This window comes from Athene noctua, chromosome 4 (genome assembly GCF_965140245.1).
Source record: "Athene noctua chromosome 4, bAthNoc1.hap1.1, whole genome shotgun sequence".
Classification (NCBI taxonomy): Eukaryota; Metazoa; Chordata; class Aves; order Strigiformes; family Strigidae; genus Athene; species Athene noctua.
In genome coordinates this window covers 79,664,410-79,687,090 of record NC_134040.1, presented here as the reverse complement: position 1 = coordinate 79,687,090, position 22,681 = coordinate 79,664,410, and the positions used below count along the sequence as shown (strand labels likewise).

Genomic DNA, 22,681 nt, shown 5'->3' with positions numbered 1-22,681 from the left:
CGTGCTAACTTAAATCTGAGGGGAAATGAAGGTGAAATTTCACTGTTTAACTTTTTCTTCTTGAGAGAAATAGGGACAACACATTTTATGGAAACTTGATAAAGAAGGAATAGAACTCTGCCTCCCTTCATGACAAGCAACAATGAAGGTGAAAATTATAAAGAGTGACTGTGAAGGATGTTTGTAGGTAACCATACAATGGTCTCTTCTCTAGAAGCTTTGTTTGTCTGGGGTTTCCCTCCCCCCTCCAAATCCACATTTTTCAGAAAACAAAAGTATGAAAGGAAATAGCTCCTTTGAAACCAGCAAATGATTCTTTATGAAAACAAGTATCAGCTCCTCAAGTGTCCCTTATAAAAATGAAAGGGATGTTTCCACAAAGCAATAGAGAGAAGTTCTGCTAAGAGATAAAGTGACCAGATGTTAGATAAAGTGACCAAATGTCAGATATTAATGAGCCATGAATTTAGAAGTATCTCCAAAATTAAGAAGTAGTTCCTGCATCATTTAAAGAAGTTCTAAAAATAAAACCCGTAAAAGCAATGCAGAAAATCAATATGGTATTTCTTCTTACAGTAACGCTTCTAAGCAAGGAGAGAAAAAAAGATTTAGAAAATCCTAGTGCCATACTAGCCTTTCAGAGAGAGCTATTTGCAAGGCAGAAAGCTGGTTCACTTGCTTACAAGGAGATCCAACACACACATAGCCTCCCACTCTTCTGGTTTCCTGGCCAAGAGCAACAACACCCTTCACCCACAGGTTTCCACTCATCCAGCTGGGGATTTTTCCCTATTTGCCCCGTAACAAATACCTGGTTCTAACCACAAGAAAGCCTAGCAAAACTCTGTTAATGAAATCACCTTATGGTGATCATGCCTTATGGGACTTCTCTCCTGTAACGTCATGTGCATACATCAAGGACCACCCAGGAGTCAAGCTTTCTTGACTACAGTCCATCAAAAGCCTGAGGAATTGTTTGTCAGTGCTTCATTAACTCTTCCACTGCACAACGTATTTTATGTTTACTTTAGTAAATAGATAGAAATTAATCTGCAAAGATAAAGCATGGCAGGGAAGTTTAAAACAAAACAAAACAACAAACCCCAAACAAGAAAAAAAAAAAAACAACACCCCCCACCCCCCACCCCCCCCCCGAGTTTCTCAGCAACTGTAGTCCCTTGGGATAAATTTCCCTCAAAGCTAAGCCTACACAGAAAATTGTTACTATTCACAGCTGTTCTTTACCAAGACGTTACATGGCAACATTAGGAGTAATAGGAGGCTTATAGTTCATGAATGCCATGTACTAGCTTAAAACAGGCACTGAAAAATGGTTTCCAAATAAAATCAAGAGAATAAATTTTTGATAAACAGAATATCAAGATCCAGAATAGCATATAACTGGGAAACGTGTTTAAGTACAACATGCCAGTAACTTATTTGTTGTAGGAAGACCACCAGAAGCATTCTCCCCGCTCTTGACTCTCTGACAGACTCTAATTTTGTCCTCAGTGTTAAATGCACAACGGCTTGTTTCTTTCTAATTTCTTCATTATAGACTTTTCTGTATTTCACTGTTGTGATCTACAGTCTGAAATGTCACTTAGTGCGTTCATCTACAATACCACATTTTTTCCCCCCATCCATATTGGGACCACTGATGGTTTCTTTGAAATAAATCTGTAAACTTTCACTGGTAAATGATGAAAGCTTTGCAAAATATACTACAAAACTCTGAAATGACTACAGGTTGGCCCACCTCTCTCTAGTTGCTCCCGCAGTGCTGGAGAATAAACAGAACAGGAATTCGCCCTCTCAGAGGAACGCTCTTTAACCAGCTTCCCAGAGACTGGCTCTATACAAACTGAGGAAGGATGCACACCGCCTCCAAAATTAAATACTGTTTCTCTTTGAAAAGATGTTTTCTCAGACATTTTCCATGCAAATGCTGACCAGCTCAGACTGACCAACATTACATAGGGTGTAAAGAAACACACCTCAAGACCACGGTAGCTGGACTCCACAGGCTAGAAAGGAAAAACCTAAGTGCAGCCAAACCCACATTATTTCATAAAGTAAATTTGCTATCTGATAGAGAACACAATTTAAGGTGACCTATCATCTAAAAAGAGAGCACATTGAGCATTAATGTGCCTGAACAACAACAGAGGATTTGGGTTTCTTCTGAAACAAGCAGATCCATTAGTGTGATTATGCTAATAAATATGATGTCAATTAGGTTTTAGACAGAGTCTAATAGAGAGTAATTTCTGCTCTCAGGAAAGGCACACTGGGCCAGAGTAAAGAGCAAATTTTACAGCAGATGAACAATAAGTAGCCAAGCAACAAAATCACTTCACCATCACCTAAATGTATTTTCCTATCTCTGAGATGCAAGTGGTTTCAAATCAAAGAAAAGAACAAGAGAAAGAAAGATGCTATTTAAGCATCCCACATACTCCATCTTGTTAAACCATCACTTGGCCTGACTAAGCCAAGTCTAACAGAAGGTCCGGGTCACAACAGATGACACAGTGGACCAAATGGGACTGATGTGCTTTTATCTTTCAGATGTTGCTGCAGCCCTTTAGGAAGAGAAAAAGGTGACCTGCAGCATCAATTGAAGAGAGTCAGAGAAGAGAAAATATACCAGTTCTGGTTGGTGGTAACAGATTAGGACAAACACGCTGGAAATGGCTTCAACAGTACTCCAAAAGCTTTGGTGTGCTCAACACAACCCATTCAAAGGCATCTAGGGAGATCCTACAGCAGTATCTCTGCTCGCCGCTACCCAGTCACTTGTTCCGTTATCCTTTCACTTACATCAGAAAACAGAGGAGAAAGAGCTCAGCTATAAAGGTAGAGCAAGAATGAACATCTTGAACCTGGGCAAGCAGGCTTGAGATGCAAGCAGTTATCTCATGTTATGATGAAAGACAGAAGGAAAAGAGATGAGATTTAGGGTGGTGGAGAGGCAGAAATTAGTATGAAAGTGAGTAGGTGCTATTTGCAGTAGAAAACAGGAACACAAACACCTCTTTCCATGTCACAGAATCACAGCAAGTTGCTCTGAATGCCCAGTGTCCATAGTTTCACCAGATCACCACGGCCAGCCATACTTCATAAAGGTAATGAGGAGATAACCACACACTAGTGGAAATTCAACATATTATCTAACTCCACAGAGGCAAGCTGTAAAGAAGGGTCTGGTCAACAGTACAGTCATTTCCACTACACTATTAAGCAGAATTTTTTAACATTTTCTGGCACCAAACTAAAAACCTGACTATATTAGAGATTTAATGAATGTGGTGGTTTACCATCCTTAATGTCTCTGCTTCATCAAAAGAAAAAGAAATCTAGAATTAAATTTAAAAACAAAAATCACAATTCATTCAAATCTCAGTAATGGGCTGGCAAAAGAAGCATGTTTAGTTTTGAATGAGCTATAGTGAAACATTCAATACCTCAGTTGTTTCAGGAACTCAACATCGGAGCTGCTGTTAATGAGCTTGATGAACTCCTCATAAGAAGGAGCATATGTGTAGTCTTTCTTCTGATGCTCATTCATCTGTTCTCTGTACTCCAGCTGGCTGAGTAGCGTTCGGTTAATATAATCTGGATCACTCAGCAGTTCCACCACTGGTTTCAATACTGGAGAGGAAAAATATTTTAAAACAAAATCCTTATGCTGAAGAACAACTGCTGTCCCTCAAAAGAAAACTGCAGAAAAAAGGCAAAAATAAATATGCAAGTTGATAAGAATCCAAACCCAGTCTTCTGGACTACAGAGTACATTTGAGATTGGATGTACCTTCTTGACAAAATCGTTTATTTATTCTATTAAACAAATTGATGTACATTGACAAAGCTGAGCTCTATTTGGAAAATTCCAAGTGCCTTTGTTTTTTCTGCTGTGTGCCTTGAAGGCTATGGCATTACTGACACTATAAATGAAAATCAAAAGTAAACTGAATTGCATAATATACTTGAGACTTCATCGTTCTGAATTTGACTTCAGTGACATAAAAAATGACTAATGTATTTATAATCAGATTAAAGTGTAGCTGATAAAATAAAAAGCAAGTTAGACACCCCTGAATTAAAAAAACACACTGAATAAGTCAAAATCTGAAAAAATTTATTAAATTTGATAGCATAATTCAGTTGTTAACAAATCATTAAGCCTACAGATTCCACGTATCTGAATAAAATCTGAAAGGCCAGAATTATTCAATGATCACTAAAAATAATGCCATGGAAGACTGCAGAAGTGTTCTTCTATGAAAAAAATAGAAGAATGGAATGGACAAATTATGTTTTATTCCGAAAGGTGATAAACAGCCCAGCATCCAGTCAGGAGAGTCAAGTAAGTATATGCTTGACTTTGAGAATATAGTGTCTCACTGGTTATCACAAAAATTAAAAGCAGAGCATCAAGATTTAATGAAGTCTGTAATTACTAATATTGTACAGGTACAAATGGTTAATCATCTCTGATCTTTGATCTACCTTTTGTTGCAAGTATTTCTGCAAGGACTATGCGCAAGCTGACAGACTGGACATCCTTTGAGGGTAGGAGACAATACACCAGAATTTGAGAACATTTTTGCAGGAATCTTACTTCTTCATCAGAGCTCCTCAAGCATGGGTGCAGCAAAAAAGGTCTCAGTGGATCTTCCTGCCTAAGGGGGGGAGGGGGGGGGGGGGGGGGGGAGAGAGAGAACTTACATACCACTTGTATCATTAGTTGTCGCTAATTGATAAAATATCCAAAATTCATTATCAGATAAGTAACTTCAGTAAAGAAACTTTAAACCAGGTATATTTTTCAAATCCTGCTAATTTTCCTTAATGATATTAAGAAACATTTCTACATTCCTTTGTCCTGTCAATGTTTTCACCTGCCAAAATAGAAATATAGTATTTTAAAACTTCATCAAATAGAACCTAGCAAGTGTGAGGAAAGAATTTTCTCCAAATAAAAAACCCAGTTGTTCCATCATTGAACTTACAGTGAAATCTTGTCCAGTTTTTCAGAAGAATTGACAAGACAAACTCAAGAAGCAAATACATTCTTGTCGAGCAAGCTAATTACAGGCCTGAACCTCAAAGCAGAGGATCTGGGATCATACCCAGTTTGAGAAACAGGTCTACCTGTTAGACACTGAAGTTACTGTCTCTCCTTTGTTACTGGCAAATGAATCTCCCAGTAAACTGGCCTGTTTGACCTGACATTTCCTAGCAGAGCAGTTTCCAACTTGCCACCTGCTGGCTACATCAAATTGGTCTGTGCAAGACACCTATGCAGTAACAGACAGCATTACCAGGCATCTACACTGTAAGTGGAAAACCAGTTTAGAAAAAGATTTTAAAAAACCCACCCACAGATATGGAAAGAGGGTGGAATCATGATGGCAAACAAAGAAAGGTGAATTGACTCCCAAAGCGCAAAAGAACTTGGCCAGACAAGTTCCCTCAGTAGTTCAGCAAGTGAGACTCAACCATACTGTTACCAGTATCAGGTGCACTCTGGAAAGCATGAAACCAGAAAGCATGAAACTACAGGGGCTCAGTGTGTATGTGTATGTACAATCCCACTTTTGGGACAATATCCCCGTGGGCAGCATGCTTATCCTAGAGGGGGTGAGAGGCTCTGGACTTTAAGCTCTGCTCAGTCTGACAGGTCGGAACCTGCATCTTCCAAGTCACCTCTCAGCCAGATCACAGATTTGGTGAGTCACCTCTTGGCCAAATCAAGTAACAACACTTGCTTGGATCTGAGAGTCTCAGACATGAATAGATCACAGAACTATTCAGAGAAGAAAGAACTTGCCTCAAGCTGACTTCTCTGACCAGCAAGCTGAAGTTGGAATATGATCATGTTATATATTAATAAATCACCACAGATTAAAAAAAATTGGGAACAAAGTGACAGTTTTTCTCCATCATTCTAAACACTTCAGAATCAAGGTTCATCTTGCCTGTCTTCAGTGCAGTCAGATCCTTGCCTATGGCTAATTCTGGTTCAGCTTCAAGAAGGAGCAGGAGAACACTCTCAGCCAGAATTGCTCTCAGCCTGCTGGTGAAGGCATTCACTGTCATCCACTCACTCACTGTAAGGGTTATGCAGGCTGGATACTAATGGATGGAGGAAATTCAAAATTTCTTGAACATGCACAGCAACATGCTGCCAGATGAGCAAGCCCATGATAGCAAAGTCTGTGTTGTTTGCAGAGTTCTTCTGATCACAGCTCTGAAAGAAGCAGGGAACAAACTTCCCCCACCTTGATTTTGTGCCCAATACCAACAAGTTCATCTCCTCACAGGTGCCACTGGTTTTCTGGACTTCTCAGAACTTGCTTCACTGGACGTGCCAAGGGAACGCCTCAGTGCAGGTCAGAGCAGCACCTTTTCTTTACGCAAAAATGGCTGCAGAAGCAAACACAAGGTGCCCTAGCGGTTCTTTCATGGCCATACATCTGATGCGCTCCAATCCCAGATTTAAACAGCAAGGTGACCATGCTAGGGGCTACAGCGAGACAGATGCAACATCACCTGAGAGGCACTATGGTAATTTCCAAAGGCAGAGAGGACTGCTCTTCAGCAGACAGCTCTGAGGTGTTACAAAGGCTCATACCAGTGCCTCCGCTCCCACCACCTGCTATAGCGTCTGCTTCCTTTCCAAAGCTAGAGAGGCTGCTGTCCTGGTTAGAGTCTACTAACTGTTACTCAGAATTGTTCCAAGCCCACTGCCTCAGTATGTGATAAAGTGACCAAGCACTGTACACAGTCAAACCAAAAGTTTTCAGTTAGACATTGCTATGTGGCCACTAGTGACAGGCAGCATAGTGTAACGACTGACTTTCGGTAGTCAGTCCAGGAGATAACAAATATGTTGGAATAGTAATAACACTCTAATAATAGCTCTAATTCTGTCCTAATAATACAAGTAATTTGTCTGAAGGGAATCAAAATTGGTTTAATTAATTTTCAGAACAATAGGAATGTAAAGATGACATTTTAATTTGATAGAAGTCTCTTATTCAATCTCAAATCAAATGTTTTGTTTTCAAACGTGGATCATGGAGAGGGTTTTGATTGTTAGAAGCAAGAAACATTACAAAACAAGTCCCTTGGAACAGCTTGGACATAAACACTCTGTTCTTCTGAGGAGCAGTAGTGTATGAAGATGATGTGAGGTCTTCATTACCAACCCAGTGCAGGTGGTGCAGCTGACTGAGCTCAGAAAGCTGTTCATCTTGTTCTGGCAAGATCTTTTCTCTCTGGCAGCTGAATACCTAGATATTTTCCTCAATGCATTTCCATTCCTCTTGCATATTCCAACTTATCTTACAGACCTCACCACATGGCATCAAACATACCCCATCACATGCTCTCCCTAAAGGCACTCATTGTATAACCAAAACCAGACACATCCCAGACAGATTACCAGCAGACAGAAAGTCTGGGTCATTTATGTAAACCTACTTCTTATTGGGGAAGTAAAGGCTTACTTTTCTGGACAGGTTGGTCCAGCTGAAGTCAGCCACTTAGAAACACAGCCAAAAGCATATGCAAAATGCTGGCAAACAGGATGACTTACATCGAACATCAGTTGACTAGCAGCAAACTAACCTCTCCTAACAACTGATTCCTGTGTATTAACAATGATACAGAGTTAGAACTAAAAACAAGTGGTGAATGCTTTTTTGCCCATGAACACAAAAATGCCATCTTTTTTGGACACTCTGACCTTCTTCGTGGGACATTCTGCATAGTGATTAGACCAAGCTATACTTTCATAACACATGAAAAGCACAAAACTGAGCCATAATGCACATAAAATTTCACTAAACTGAGATTAGTCTTTTTTGCCTTCAATATCTCTCTATAAGTTTCCTGAGGAACACCAGTCTGTTGGGGACTACAAAAAGCCTGGAGCATTAACTATCATCTGTGCAAGAGAAGTGATTTCTCATGATCTTAGTCTCTCTATTGCACAAATTTATTCCCAATCAACAGCCAATACATAGAGCTTGGCTGAGTTGAACCTGTGCCAGAACTTTTCTGATACACAGTCAACAGAACACAAATGGAAAATGAAACAGAATAAACAAGTAGAAAGGCAAATATTTGATTCTTACCCTTCTGATTTGTCTAATGTGCTTCCTGCCTACAGGAATGCAAGAAGGGAGCGCAGTTGCATACTCTCCAGTTGACAGGCCATTTAAGAAGAATTTTTCTTGAAGTTATCTCCATTACCTAAGGCAGCATGACTCTCTAGAGGAGATGTTCTTCCAATTGTTTTGAGCTAAACTGTACCTAAAATGTGATCTAAAAAGCAGAAGTGAAGGCATGGAACCCCACCACATTTTTACAAAAAGAATAGAGGAACAAAGTCTTTAGGAAATTCAACTCTAAACAAGCCTTGCATATCAGCTCCAAACAGTTGTGTCAACAAATCCTGCAGTTTTCATTGCTGTTTGGCAAGAGAAATAAAGGGGAGACTGAAAGCAGGAGAGGAAGCTTGCAGGGAGGCTTAACAGCTACAAACCAAATCAATATGCCAGCAGTAAAATAGACAGGACAAGACATCCACACTTATACCCTCCTTTACATTTATACATGAAGCATTACACTTCCATTTGTTTCAATATAACCATTGATCAGCTTGTAGGGAAAATATATTGTGTGTCAACAAAAGGTCTGCCCAGAAAACAGTGTCCCTTATAAACTGGGCTTCCCCTTCACTGACACTCATAAAAAAATGAGTAGTGAGCAATCACAGAATTAACAACACCACTGCTCAACTACCGAAGCAAGACTGTTTACTATACTGGAGCAGGAGCTAAGATGTCCTGATCAGGAATATTCTTAAGGCTTAATATAACACATGGATCCTCAGCTTTGTAGGAATGTGCTCAAGAGTAAAGAAAGGCACTGTTCATTTTGCAGAGACCAACGGGAAAAGCGGAAATTTAACTGCAATATGCATGCAGGTACACAAAGCAAAGTGCTGCTACATCTCTCCAGTGTCAATAAAGATATTAAGCGCTATTAAATATCCCAAATAGTAATACAGTCGTTACTTTTCTTCCTATCCAATTCTGAACATGTGTTATTAGGACTGTGTGGTTGGATTTAAATAAAACAAAAAGTCACTTACTAATCACAGAAAACTTAACTAAAACCCTGTGCAGATATTTTTAGAGAGCTTTGAAAGCCCAGCCAATTATCCATAAATTCCAAGCACAACTGTGTGCAGTGAACTAATATAAATGTGGCACTCCAGCAAACAGTTCCAAAACAGACATGACACAAGCTTTATAAACCAGGCTTGTTTAATCTGCTTTAGGCAATTGAACAATGGCAACTTAATTCATTTGTGTCTTCTTTAACAATCAAGACTGAAGTAATAGTGACATATATTGGTGTATCAAGACGCAGGTGACTTCAGTGATTTAAAACAGTAGACAGAACTCATGCTCTACACAGCATGCTTACAGGTCATATCCCTCTTCACTCCTGTGAGCTACAAAGCCAGACATAACTTTTCTGTAAGCCTGCTCTGAATTTTTAACACTATCCAATCCTATCTCATAGCATCCGAAGCAGCAGTCTCTGAATACAGATCCATAGGTATGGCCTAACAAAGTGAATTCCTTTGTACCAGGTCTGTTCCAAGCAGTACTTTTCTTTGGAACCAAAATGATACCTACTGTAACTACCCCCTGCTCTGTGATTGTTTGGTGCGGTTACTGAATGTGTATCCCACTGAATGTGTATCCCACTAACATCATCAATACTAAGACTTTACCCCTTACTGCTGCAAACCTGCAAGTTCATTCAGTACTTTATAAAGGCAAGCAGAACAGCAGATTTACTTTGGTATTCCTGAAGATCAGCAGTTAAAACATTACCAACATTACAGCAATACCATCATTTCCTCCCCATGCTATAACTAAGCAACTCTGAGCCAGTATTAACCACCTCTAACAACAACCCTCATTTCTCAGGAATGCAGGACCCATGGCAGCTCTGTAATACTAGACTATCATAGATGACTGGGCTTCCAGGTTTCCCAATACAGGGACCTCACGGAAATATCTCTTTTTATTTAGGATCTACTCTAGATACAGTTTTAATTAGGACCATCTGGTAACTCCCTGTATTGTAAAGACTCATTACAGTTAGGAGTATTAAAACACTCTTGGTATTTGTGTTTGGCTATATATGCTCCTAACATGAAGCATTGTCTTTATATAGTCTCAATGCTCATGATGGCATGGAAGAGCTTAAAAATTAATCCTAAAAGGGGTGAAAAACTAAAAAGCCAACCCCAAAGTTATCATTTACAATGCCCATGCATCTTGGGACTCTGTAGGTTTGGGGTTGGCAGTATCACTGGTTCAGGGGCAAGACACACCAAAATAGGTACACTGATTAGGAGACATGTATGACCAGAAACTTAATGATGACAAACAAGATAAATCTGTCTGCTCTGAAAACAGAAAGAAAGCAAATAAATAAATTATATTTAAAAAAGAAAAAAAAAAAAAACAAAAAAACAACCAAAACCCAAAAAACCCAAACAAACAAAAACCCCCAAAGAGCCTGTAAAAACATGAACAACTCTACAGGAAATTATGCAAGGGTCCTTCCTCTTTAAATAAATAAATAAGTCACAAAATGTTCTCTTCAGCCTTTCTGTTTCTTTAATTAGTCTTTCAAGAGTCTTGTAGAGTTACATTTAAGTTTCAATCAGTGCAATTGTGAGCTGAAGTGCACATGCAACTCATTATAAATGACTTTCATCAGTACATTCAACACTCACCACGCACTTTCATCAAACTGATTCTGAGAACTACCAGAACCACATGCGGCCTGCATCTCTTCACCTGTATCGCCCTCAGATCTCTAAGCTTCTTGACAGTGCAGCAGAATGAAAACCACTTGATCTATTTGAACTTTCTAAGAAATAAGAAACAAATTTAGACCTTTACAAGCCAGCATCATAAACACATCTGAACAAAAGTACCTATTAAAAAAGCCAAACCTCTGAAAATAAACCACACGAAACCCAAAAAGCACAACAAAAGTCAAGGACAAAGACCACCAAAATTTCCACAGCTGCCGTTTTTATCAAGATACATTAGCAAGTTTTATAAATCACTTTACCTAATATTTACTCTGAAGAAAACCATACAATTTATACACATCACTGTTACAACCTTCACGAAAAGGCATTTGACACATCACGTTGATAACAGACCCAAAGGATGTATGAATGGCTTACAAGCTGTGGCATGATCATATCAGCACTAAGGTCCTAATGCTTATTGTGGTGTCTAGGTGATACTCAGTCATTAACAGGAAACCCAAACTTCCCACACTGAAGCTTGAAGGAAATGGCAAGCTTTAGACCTGGTGCTACCCACGACAACTTTACTAACGTGCTAAGACCTTTGCTTTTCGTGACTCTTGTTCTCAGCACTTTCATATAGTTCCCCCATTGCAACGAACCTCTACAATTTCATACTAATCCTCTTGATACCCCTTTCCAGAGGCTGAGTGTGATAAGCAGTTCTTGGTATTCCTGGTTTGAGGGTGGCAAGTAGAATTATAAGAGAAAAACAAAAAACTGTGGGAGGTGTTTAGTAGCTATCCTAACAACTTGGATGCATCTATAGGATTAACCAAGTTAAATCTCAAGTGCTTAAATTCCCTTTGCATCAATTCCTTGGCAGTTTGTGGTGGCAGCACCTTTTATTTTTACTGAGTATCTTATCACACTACATATTGTAATCACAAAAAATACAAGTTATATTTCCGATGTATGCAAAGATATTCACATGGGCCAAGAAAATTAAGAATCGAGTTGTCCTCTCTCCTTACCCTACCAGTAATACATAGAAAACAAAAGGAATATTATTAAAAGATGTACAATACAAACTTAAATCCCCAAATCACTTGTCATACTGATCACTCAAACAGCAACTTCCCCACAGCACTTCCCCCTCTCACACTTTCCAAGAGCTTTAAACCCTGAAATATGGGTTCTGAAACAGCACTGGGAGTAGCCTGCAGCCCCCAAGCATTCATTTTGCTAAGTCATGACTTATGCTGCAAGACTGGGCACACACACACATAAAACTACTCTGAGTATTGCATCAGATGTCATGTAGCAGTCAATGTGCCAAAAGCAGCCTGCAACACCACATATCCGTATTTGCAGAAACCAATTATTCCTCTGTCTTTGGGATCAAGGTGTCCTAACTGTAGGTTAAAGACAAACACAAAACACTCCCAACCAAAAGATGTAGGAGAAAAAAAAACAAAAAATCAGCATCACTGTGACCTTTCTGAGATTTGTTCAAAAAGCAGTGCTTGTCAGGAGGTTCAAGAAGAGGCAAGGATTAACTATGTAGGCAAATCTCATTTTGTCTACACTGCAGTTTAGAGACCACCAGCACAGGGTGTTATTTATCAAATGTTCTGTGGTGATATGTGATGTGGTTGATTTTAGCCCACAAAAAGCAAAAGGAACTTCCTCTTCCTTTCATGTGGACAGCTTCACAGAGAGACACTTATTATTTGTTTTCACTTTGCTAAGTCCTTCCGATACTGACTCTGAATTCCATCCAGAGGAATAGTTGGCTCTTGCTTTTAACAAACTTGTGTTACCAGAATGGTAAGTCTAGCCCCCAGAAAGTATACTGCCACCATAGTCAATGCTGCACCCATGTACAAACATGAACGTTTCCAGTATTACATACCACTTTACTCAGCTCGTGGTCCAGCCTTGATCACATAAAATGGCATTGCCAGTATTCAGCTAGCTTATATTCTGCTTAGAGTAGCCAAGGAAAGACACTTAAACGAGACATAAAGGAATGAAGGGTTAAAAGCTGCTATAAACCAAGAATGGCCAGATCCTACCCTCTCTACCCTGCAGGATGCACTCGGCTAATCCTGTTATAAATGTGCTCCTGATTCTGTCAAACACAGGGGGAAAGATTGGTGGCTTCTACCAATAAATACAAGGCTGATTTTTTTTTCCGTATCTCAAACTCACAGACTAGCTAACACTGGACACGGGGAAGAATCATATTTCATTTCTATGCTGAGCTAATATTAGGAATGAAAAATATTCTGAATTGCCACAAATACTGTAACTGAAAAGTGACAGGATCCTTTGGAGCCCCAACTGAACCTCAAGGTACATCCTAGCGATGCATATAAGGTGAAGTTGGGAGTTGTCTTGCCTACAGCTTGCATAGCTCTGTGTCACCCCAGGCAGTTCTACCCATGGCTAGAGGAGCGTCTCTGCCTTTATTTCACTCTGTAGAATTGTCTGGCAGGCTCAGGAAAGACAGTCACTGTTAAAGAAAGCCAGGGGATAGACTGAAGAAAGGGGAAACAGACCTAACACTGCAGGCAGGCTTCCTCCTCCCAATTCCCTGCCTCCCACTGGCCAGTGTGGAAGCGGCCTCTCCTCTCATCATGCTCTCCCTCATTCAGGGAAGCATTTTTCCCCATTTGTTAGCTATTTATTACTAAGGGGAGCCTTGTGATGATTAAGATAAGCCAGAGGGAAAGCAGAAGTAAAAAAAAAAACCAAAACTGTAGCACCCTTCCTCATTCTGAAAAGGCGCAGCCTATTTTCACTCCCTCAGATGTCCTGATCTATCAGGTATCACAGGCTAAAGTTAGTCAGTGAACGCTAAAAGGATTTCTGTGGCTGATGTGCACCGAGTGACAAAACACATGAACTTCGCACTGAAGAAACAGACATCTCTGTCCTCCTGGGCACAGTTTCTTTCCATTACTTTGGTGTATTTCTGTTGTCGAATAGGAAAACTGAGACAAAGTGGCTTAGATGGCACCCCCTCCAGAGATGGTACAAGAGGTATTTCAAACTTGTCTTTAAAAGGAGACCAGACAACATGCCCTTCACTGTCACACTACAGTATAAACTCAGCAGTGGAAATGAGATGCAGTGCTCCAATGGGCACTACAACAGGAAAGATACTTTGCTCTAATTACAGTCTCTGTTCCAAAATATTTATCATCCCATTATTAGACACACAGAGGGAAACATGTGAATGCCAATTTAAACTTACCATCATATTAAAAACATTGACAGAAAGCAAAAGTAAATCAGGAAGATCTCTGTGTTCCCTACCTTTGGAAGAAGAATTTTCTGTGTTTGAACTGGGGCAATATAGAAAAGAATTGAAGGCTTTCCAAGCTAGAAGTGACATACTTTGTAGTTCTCAGTCTGTAGCTTAAAACATCACAGTAAACTCCACAGCAGTAGGCAGTTTAGTACAAAACTCAAATTATTCTTAGAACCACAAATTCCCTTAAAATGAAAACAGTATCAGAGTTTTTGGCTGTGCTTCCAGGTTTATTACATGCATGCTCAGACCACTGGGCAGTACAAATTCAATCTGTGGCAGAGGAGCACAATGTCACATTTCTGCTGACTTTGCCATAGTACATACATAGCATCTAAGCCTTCTCTCTACCTGACAAGAAAAGGTGAGCCCTGTGCAATTTCCATAAAGCTTCCTGGACTTTTTCAGCGAGTTTGGATGAGCAGCACAAGGATATACTAGTGCTTCACATTTTGCATTATGCAGCATCGTGCCCCTGATCTGTTGTTTGGCACCTTAAAACCAGACCTTCTTGCTTGTGAATTCACAGCCTTGCAGTATGTGAAAAACAGTCAATGGGTCCAGCTTCAACCTCTACAAAATCTGCAGTTACAGCTGTGGGGTTTGCTGGGGGTTTTTTTTAACCCACTATCACATTAATTCTTGATAGGATTTTTTTCATTACCATGTTAATGCAGCCTGCCTTATCCAGCACTGACTAAGGTGCATTTACCATTCCAAAGTGAAAAAGTTAATTGGAAAATACTCAAGAGAATTTACTTTAGTTCTACATAGTGGAAATAACAATCCTACAAAGACCAATAGGAAGTGGTCATAATTCTCAGTAGATAAGGAACCACATCAAGAATCAGCATTAATAACAATTAATATTTCTGCAATTGCAGATTCTATGTCCCTAGCTTTAAACAGGAAAAGATTTACATTTTTTTTTAAAAAAAGATACCACCCTCATTCCTTAACTGTTCAAATCAAACTCTTCCCAAAAGCAAGTGCTTTACTGTGATAAAGGGTAAGGCCAAGCATATTGGTTAAAAATCAGGGAGCACACTTAGGAGCTTTAACCGACCAAGAGATTTCTACCACATTCCGGGGCTTAAAGAAAGTAATACCTGGAATCCAACGTAAGATTTACTGCAACGTGCATACAACTTAATTTCTTCTTTTCTTGAATGTAACCACTCTTTAAATTCCTTTTTTGTCTTTATTTCCTATACATTAGCTTACATAAAGCTGGCATCTACCACAAAATACATTAACCCTATCTTCTGCTACAGAACACAAAGAAGTGTCAATGGCACCACACAGACTGGTCACTGACAGAAAACAGTTGATATTTTTTCTCGGAAGGGGTGTTAAAAATATGTGGATCTAACTCTAGGGAAAACAATTTCATAGTGTAAAACGTATTGTCTAAATCCGAATGACCAAAGCGCTATTTCAATTAGGACAACTGAAATGCAGGTAAGGGCAGACATAAGCCCAAATTCCATGTACAATTACACAAATTGTGCATTCAGATGTGGGAACTGCATAGGCTGAGTTCCTATTAGCAATTACAATTTGGGTACAACTCTAGTATTTAGTGGACAGCTGACCTTTTTAAGTGGACAAAGAGAGACTTGCCAAAAAGGAAATTCATGGAATTAGCAAGATAACCTAAACAGAGAAAGAAAATCCAGCAGTGTTTCCAGTAGACAAATCTTGTTACTGCAGGACAGGCCACTCACAGAAACCACAACACTCTGCCTCCCAAGCCTAGAAGAAATGAGAAACTGAATGGAATTAACCCTGGTGCTATTTTGGGAAAGGTGCAAATAACTATCTTCTTGTCCGATAACACCTCTCCTTTCTCTTGCAGGTTCACATCACTTGCAGGAACTGCTCAAAGAGCCCACCTCCTACCGTGAGCAAAGGATTCAAGGATGAAATGGAAACAGCAGTTTCATCCCAATGAACTCTGAGAAAAAGGAGGACGGGTTTCCTTCCACAGGTCTTACAGATGTCCCGAAGCCTGCTTGAAACTGGTAACAAACTTGAACTGTTTTCTTTATTAGTTGCCTACAAAACCGTTACAGTATCCATTACTTGAATATAGCACATCTGAAAGCAAAGAGAGAAACAGCAAACTCTAATGAAATGCAGAGTTTTGTTTTTACCTGGCGTTGGCTCCTTTAAGGTCACAGAAGTGCGAGAGTAAAGCTTTCACTACATCACTGCAGACAACTTTAACTACATCAATGTGACTCAGCCTCTGTCGCAGCTGCTTGGCAATCTCCCAGAAGTCTTCAGATAGCAGCTGGTACAGCTGTCCTTCATCTCTGCTGAGTTGCCCATACCAGGACAGGATGTAATCTCTATAGCTGTAGTCAAACACTGTAAGGAGAAACAGAACAATAAATAGCAAAAACTGCAAAAGGAGAAGGCACACCAAGATAGGAAAAAATTAATCCTCCACCCTTCTCCTCAAAAATTAAACTGGTTAATAGGTTTCATATCTTCTTCTTTGGGTTTTAAATTCTTGCCAAAGAAAGTAAGGTTGGAGAAATCTGCACCTAACAGGTTACTGGAGGTCACTTTGCAAAGCAAAGCCTGTAAGTGGATTTGCTCAGGCAGTCAGGTTACTAGCTACACACAAACCTCAAGCTAATACCTGTCTCTCAACAGTGGATTTGGTTATATGAACTATCATGTAATGTGACTGTGACTAGGCTGTTGCAGCCTGAAACCAGTCTTCTTTACATAGGAATTCAAGTCACCATTCCAAAATCACAGTTAAAAAGGGAGGTGGCAAGATTTTTTCAAGAGACACTTACAATACTGACCAACACTGCAGAAAGTACATTATAGGATCAGAAGAGCTAGAGATAAGAGAGAACAAGTAGATTAGCAAGACAGCATGAATTTCAAAAATGATGAGGTATTCCTAACCATATCTACAAGCAATAACCAAGATTACTGTAATTGTGAGTCCCATGGCAACACCATCTTCCACCATTCTGACTTTTCTTTTTGACAACAACCGTGTGCCTCCAGTTTTACTGACATTTCACTATAGCAGATGTCCTTGGAGGTCTGGGAGGGAGCAGGAGGTATTTAGCGAGCCATGTTTAGCAGTTACAACAAGACGGGGAAAAAGCTGGGGTGGAAGGAGAAGTCAGTTTGCACCTACGAGAGAGATAACCGAACAAGGGGGAAAACAAGTCATGTCCCTGATAATCTGAGTAGCTGCTTTACCAGACATCCTGATTTCAGACTTTTTATATCAAAAGTACTTATCATTTGTCAGTGTAAGCCCATGGTGCAAAGTAATCATAAAACTCCACTATTTCTTACTTCTCACTTTGATAGAAGTTGTTTACAGTTTACTAAAATGCCAAACAAAGAGCTCCCTGGCACTGCAACAGTGAACTAATAACATACCAATAGCAGAACAACAGCTGCTGAATACTTTTGCCTGAAGTACTTGCAGACCTCATCCAATATCACCTTGTTAAAAGCATTTCAAAAGAAAAGGCTAAAACTGATAAAAGTTTCTAGTCAAATGCTTCATAAATCAACTTCCTCAGGTTTATAAAGAAACAAGTCACTTCATTGAGTATGCTGAAATACATAGTTAAAGCCTTGAAATAACTTAGCAAAAGGCTTTTTAAATTATTCAAAAAAACATTTCAATAAATAGAAGTTTTGATTCTTTTTTCTGATCCAGGAAAGAAAAAAATATGCCAAGCCCTATTGCAGGATGAGAACTTCCAGTACTGAAACACATCCAATTTCATTACTTTTCTAAAACATAAGTCACATTTCATTGAAAACTCTCACCCACAAATGCTACAAAGTGATAAAGACAGTTATAAAAAGTAATGTTCTTGTTAATAAGCTAGCTGAGAAATAATCCCTTGATACACTGAAGAGCAACTGGGAACAGCATTTAAAAAACTGAAGTTTATTACTTATCTCAAGTCTGTCATCACAATACACATTTTAAGTATTTTTACACAGCCATCCCCATGTCCTTCTGCAACCATGTTTTTCTTACAGCTTGGTTACTCTCTTCTGTGGCAATACCTGAAATGTTGTGGAAAGCCAATCATAGCATGGATTCTTCTCTTCATCTACTCTGTAAGAAATCCATTTCTCAAGCACATTCAAAACACACTGCATTGTGGTATTTGTTATCATCATCACTGGCAGATAATTACTTTTTCAGATTTTCTTACAGATGCTTTGCAAGGGTGCAATGTAGCATATGTATTCAGCATCTTTTGCCTAAGAAGCCAAGTCACAGTATACAGAGTGGTGGCTCCTATAGGTATCTATTGGACAGAACTCTACAAAACAAGAGTAAAACTTGTATCTCGATCCCTTAGACTATATACTCTTTCAGAACACATATCTATCCCATATCCCACCAACCTTTAATTTATAACCATACTTTTAGGTAACTCCCCTCCAAAATGAGCTCAGTTGCTAGTTCACTCCATAATCACTGTCACATTCAATGTTAAGTCTCTGTGCTTTGGTAAAGCACAACATTCAAACATATAACAATGCTAACTAGTAAAGTATTATGAGAATACAACTCTTGCGACTTCACTATACTCACATTTGAAATACCCAAAGCAAGATCTATTACTGTGGGAAAACTCCTGCTTAGACTCAGCAAGGTGATGGTATGGTTCTTCATCTAGGTGCATCAACATGAAAGAACCATGAAATCTAGTGGCAATATCAAACTAAAGACAAAAGATCAACAATCATCACCAAAAATTAAGCCACTCAAGTATGAAATACCTCACTTCTGTTTCTCTCCACCAGTCACGCACATTCAACACCTTAAATGGATTAGCCCACTTTAAACCATATTTTCCTGCACCTACCTTTTAAAACTCTCTTCCTTTACTACTTTCTATAGTTTCCTTGTCCCTTCTGAGTCTTGTAGCCCTTCCTGCATCACAACAGTTTAACCATACTGTTCTCTATAAAATTCAAGGTAATTAAGAGCCCAAAATGAGCAATGAGACAGCTTTTAGGACTTTGTTTAAAAAAAAAAAAAAATCTAAAAAGGGTACCAGCCACAGACACTAACAGCAGTCTGTGTTGGGGTAAGACACTGCCTCATCCATATGTATCATCCTGGACATGATGCACTTTGCTGCTTTAGCTTCATACCTACTGATGCAGCTACTGCCTCTTTCAGCACCCTAAAGAAATACAGAAAACAAATGTAAGAATTTTACCAGAGCGCAGCTTGCTTCCTTCAGAGGAGAAATCTGCTCATGCATCTCCTCTCATTATTTTTACACTGAACACTCTCTAAAACATTGAAAACAACTGATCAGAAGACAAGAAAGGAGTAAAAAGAAAAGTAGAACACACTTTCAGGATAATACCTTACTACACTAACTCAGCCACTGCAAACATGAATTCCTTCTGATCAAATCAGATGCAGTGACAGCAATGAGTCTGGCACAAAACTGCTGAAACTTCTACTGGGTTTTCTAAATTAATTCAGAAGATCCAAGAAACATCATTCCCACATGAAAGTGAAGTTGAGCTTCTTCAATTACTCTTTTTAAAGACTGTAAACTAAAAAGAGTGTTGGGAGTAGAGAGCTGAAAGCTTGTGTGCAGGTTAGTGAGGACAACCCTCTAGACCTTCTTACTTCACTCCTAACCCCATGCAGGTCTACAGATAACTACTATCCCTTCTTCTTCCACATTTATTCATTCATTCATACATTCAGAGGTTGAGCAGCAAAACAAGAGCCAGTAGATCAGACTGGCTTCAAATCTGCAATTTGCAGAGCTTCACATTAGACAGCTTTTATACTGCTAAGATCCATTACCCATCTTTATGAAAAGTAACTTAAGAGCAACAAGGACTAAATGCCTACCCAGTTTCTCAAAGCACCATTAAAAAACAGATCAGAAATATTCTCCCTATGCAAATGCAGAGACCAACTTCCAAGTTTCAAACAAGAAGTAAATATCCTTTCCTGAAAGCACTGGAGAGACCAGAACCATTCCATTAAGTTACGGTCAAATCCAAAACTCTCCTGTGACTGTATCAACAACAGAAAAGAAGGTATAGCTACAACACTGGCTTGAGTTATTCTACAACAGCAAGGACTGCAATTTGTAAAATAGAAATGCAACATTAATGTGAATTGTGTTAAAATCCTGCACCAGGAAACCATCATCAAACAGCCAAGAAGCATTATTATAATGCTGTGCTACTACAACACTAGATTTAACATGCATAATATGGTTATCATAAGCTATACTTAAAGAAAAGTACCTTCAATAAACATTTAACAAAAAAGATGACATACCACTGTTAAGTACCCAGCAAAGAACTTTTCTATTGAAGTAAATGTTAAATGCTTACTTGTTACAGCTACTACTTTTCCTCCCTGACAAAAGCCAATTCAGTCAAAAAAAAAGCACCTTATCTTCAGCTTCAAAAATCAAACTAAAATATTAAAGCCCATATGTTGAAGTCTGTAAAAATTACTAATAAATACTCTGAACATGCAACTCTATCACTTCCAGACATTAATTTTTAAATTTAAAGAAATAAAGGCCATTATTCACTTACTGTATTTTAGACTTTATTATGTTTTAGCTATACAATCCCAATTAAGGTCATGAGGTTTTATTAACATTATCTCTACTTATTGATGTTTCTCATACCCACAGATTCAATATTTAGATCATGGTGTTAAAGGCTGGCAAAACGCTGTATAAATGCCCAGACTTCAGTGACTGGGAACCAGCCCCAGTCACTAACAATAGCCATTTACAGATTTCAGTTCTCTTGTTAAAGTTTGTGTTTGGAAAAACACTAGCATTTCTTGGTTTACTTGCATTTTATAACATTATTCAAACTCTATGAAACTGGCATGTTTAATAGATGAAATCATGCACAGATGGATAGCCCTGGTGCAAAAGAGATCATACCCCAACAGTCTCCCATTCACACTGTTTGGTTTCTTTTTATTGACTTTTTCTTGACATTTGTTTCTTTAGTAATTATTATGAATGTGCAGAAAAAAAACCATGGAAAGTTCCAAATATATAAACAATAGAGGAAAAAAACCTGTTAAGAAAATCTAGCAAATGCATTTAAAAAAACCCCAGACAAATTTCTGTTTAAAGAGTTTCACCCATGTATCCTTTGCCAAGAGTTCCTAGCTTCAAGTGTTTGAATCCCAGTAGCAGAGAGAACATGAATTCAAATTAAGTCTTGCTCATATTTTGGACCCAGATAACTCCTTTTTTTGAGAGTTGTGAAAAAAAAAAGAATACAGCTTTTCAAATAGAGTGGCAGAAGCTACTGCAAATTTTTTTTTTTTTTTCTAAATGTCAATCTGTGAATCCTAAATTGAGAAATGAGAGAGATTGGGGGAAAACTTATGTAAGGGGAAGTCCTGCCTTCTATCCCTAACAGAGTTCTTCTACAGGGTCACCAACAACACAAGGCAAGATCTGATCCATGAGTACAATTTAATTAAATTCCCAAAAATATTTCCAACAAGGTCACCTCAACATAAGGTTGAAGGAAGATAAGCCATTATGCAAGAAGAAATGGCTCTCTGGTGTGAAATATTTTAAAAGCTAAGAAACACAGGATATGAATGGTCAATTTTCACAGCAGCAGAATTTCACCAGAAGAGTTCTGCTGGGATTTGTGCTATGGCCTATGCTGTTTTACTTACTCATAAATGATCTAGTAAAGCAGGTAAGTAATATGAAGACCAATTTTCCTGGCACTACTAAAGCAGTAGAGACAAAGACTGACTGTGAAGACTAACAAAAAGACCACAGGATATGGGGCCATAAAAATGGAAGATGAAATTCAGTTTCTGGGAGGCCAGCTACACACACAGCATATAAATCTACTGACATTACACCCTGCAGCCCAAACGGTACACAACAGCGGGATGAGTCCCACCAAGCACAGTCTCTCTTGAGACATGTTCCTCAACTACCTTTTAGGAACTGTAGTTACCATATCTGGTAACTTCATGAAGTTACCAGACAAGCAACAGGAAGCACTAAACGACTAAAAGTATTTGTAAAAGTGGGTCATCTTTTTCTTTGTGTTAAGATAAATGAAGGATAAGCAACAATCAAATCAATCTATTAAGAAAAAGCATGAAAAATACTGAAAAAATGCATTTCAGTGCTAGTCACTCAAGTACTACTAGCTAGAAAAGGGACTCAGAGGTTTAAAACTAAAAGGCCTTCTCTTTCTGCCATATTCAACAAGGAAAATCTTTTTGTAACGTTACACTCATTCTGATTTTGCGCACTTCCATTTCATAAAACACATCACACAGTAGCAGGATTAATTCGCAGCTTTCTCTCACCTCGTATCTACAGTTTATTCACTCTGAAGTACCACCCTTTTACACCACTCTGTTGTCAATGGGAGATAGGAAAGAAGTTTAGCACTGAACTGTAAACCAACATGAACAGAAATTCCTTCTTGGGGGC

The 22,681-nt window shown here is 38.9% G+C and overlaps 1 protein-coding gene across 2 annotated transcripts in view; it reads right to left on the bottom strand.

Annotated features, from left to right (window-relative positions):
* SNX25 (sorting nexin 25) overlaps positions 1-22,681 on the bottom strand; it is an 84,792-nt gene that overhangs the window by 46,499 nt on the left and 15,612 nt on the right. The window contains exons 3-5 of one of the 2 annotated variants that reach the window (XM_074905824.1): positions 16,340-16,556; positions 4,513-4,685; positions 3,468-3,654 (exon numbers count right to left, since the gene is read on the bottom strand). In XM_074905824.1, coding sequence (XP_074761925.1) covers positions 3,468-3,654; positions 4,513-4,685; positions 16,340-16,556 — 577 coding nt within the window. The remainder of the gene's footprint in view (positions 1-3,467; positions 3,655-4,512; positions 4,686-16,339; positions 16,557-22,681) is intronic. The other variant, XM_074905825.1, reaches the window with a different exon arrangement.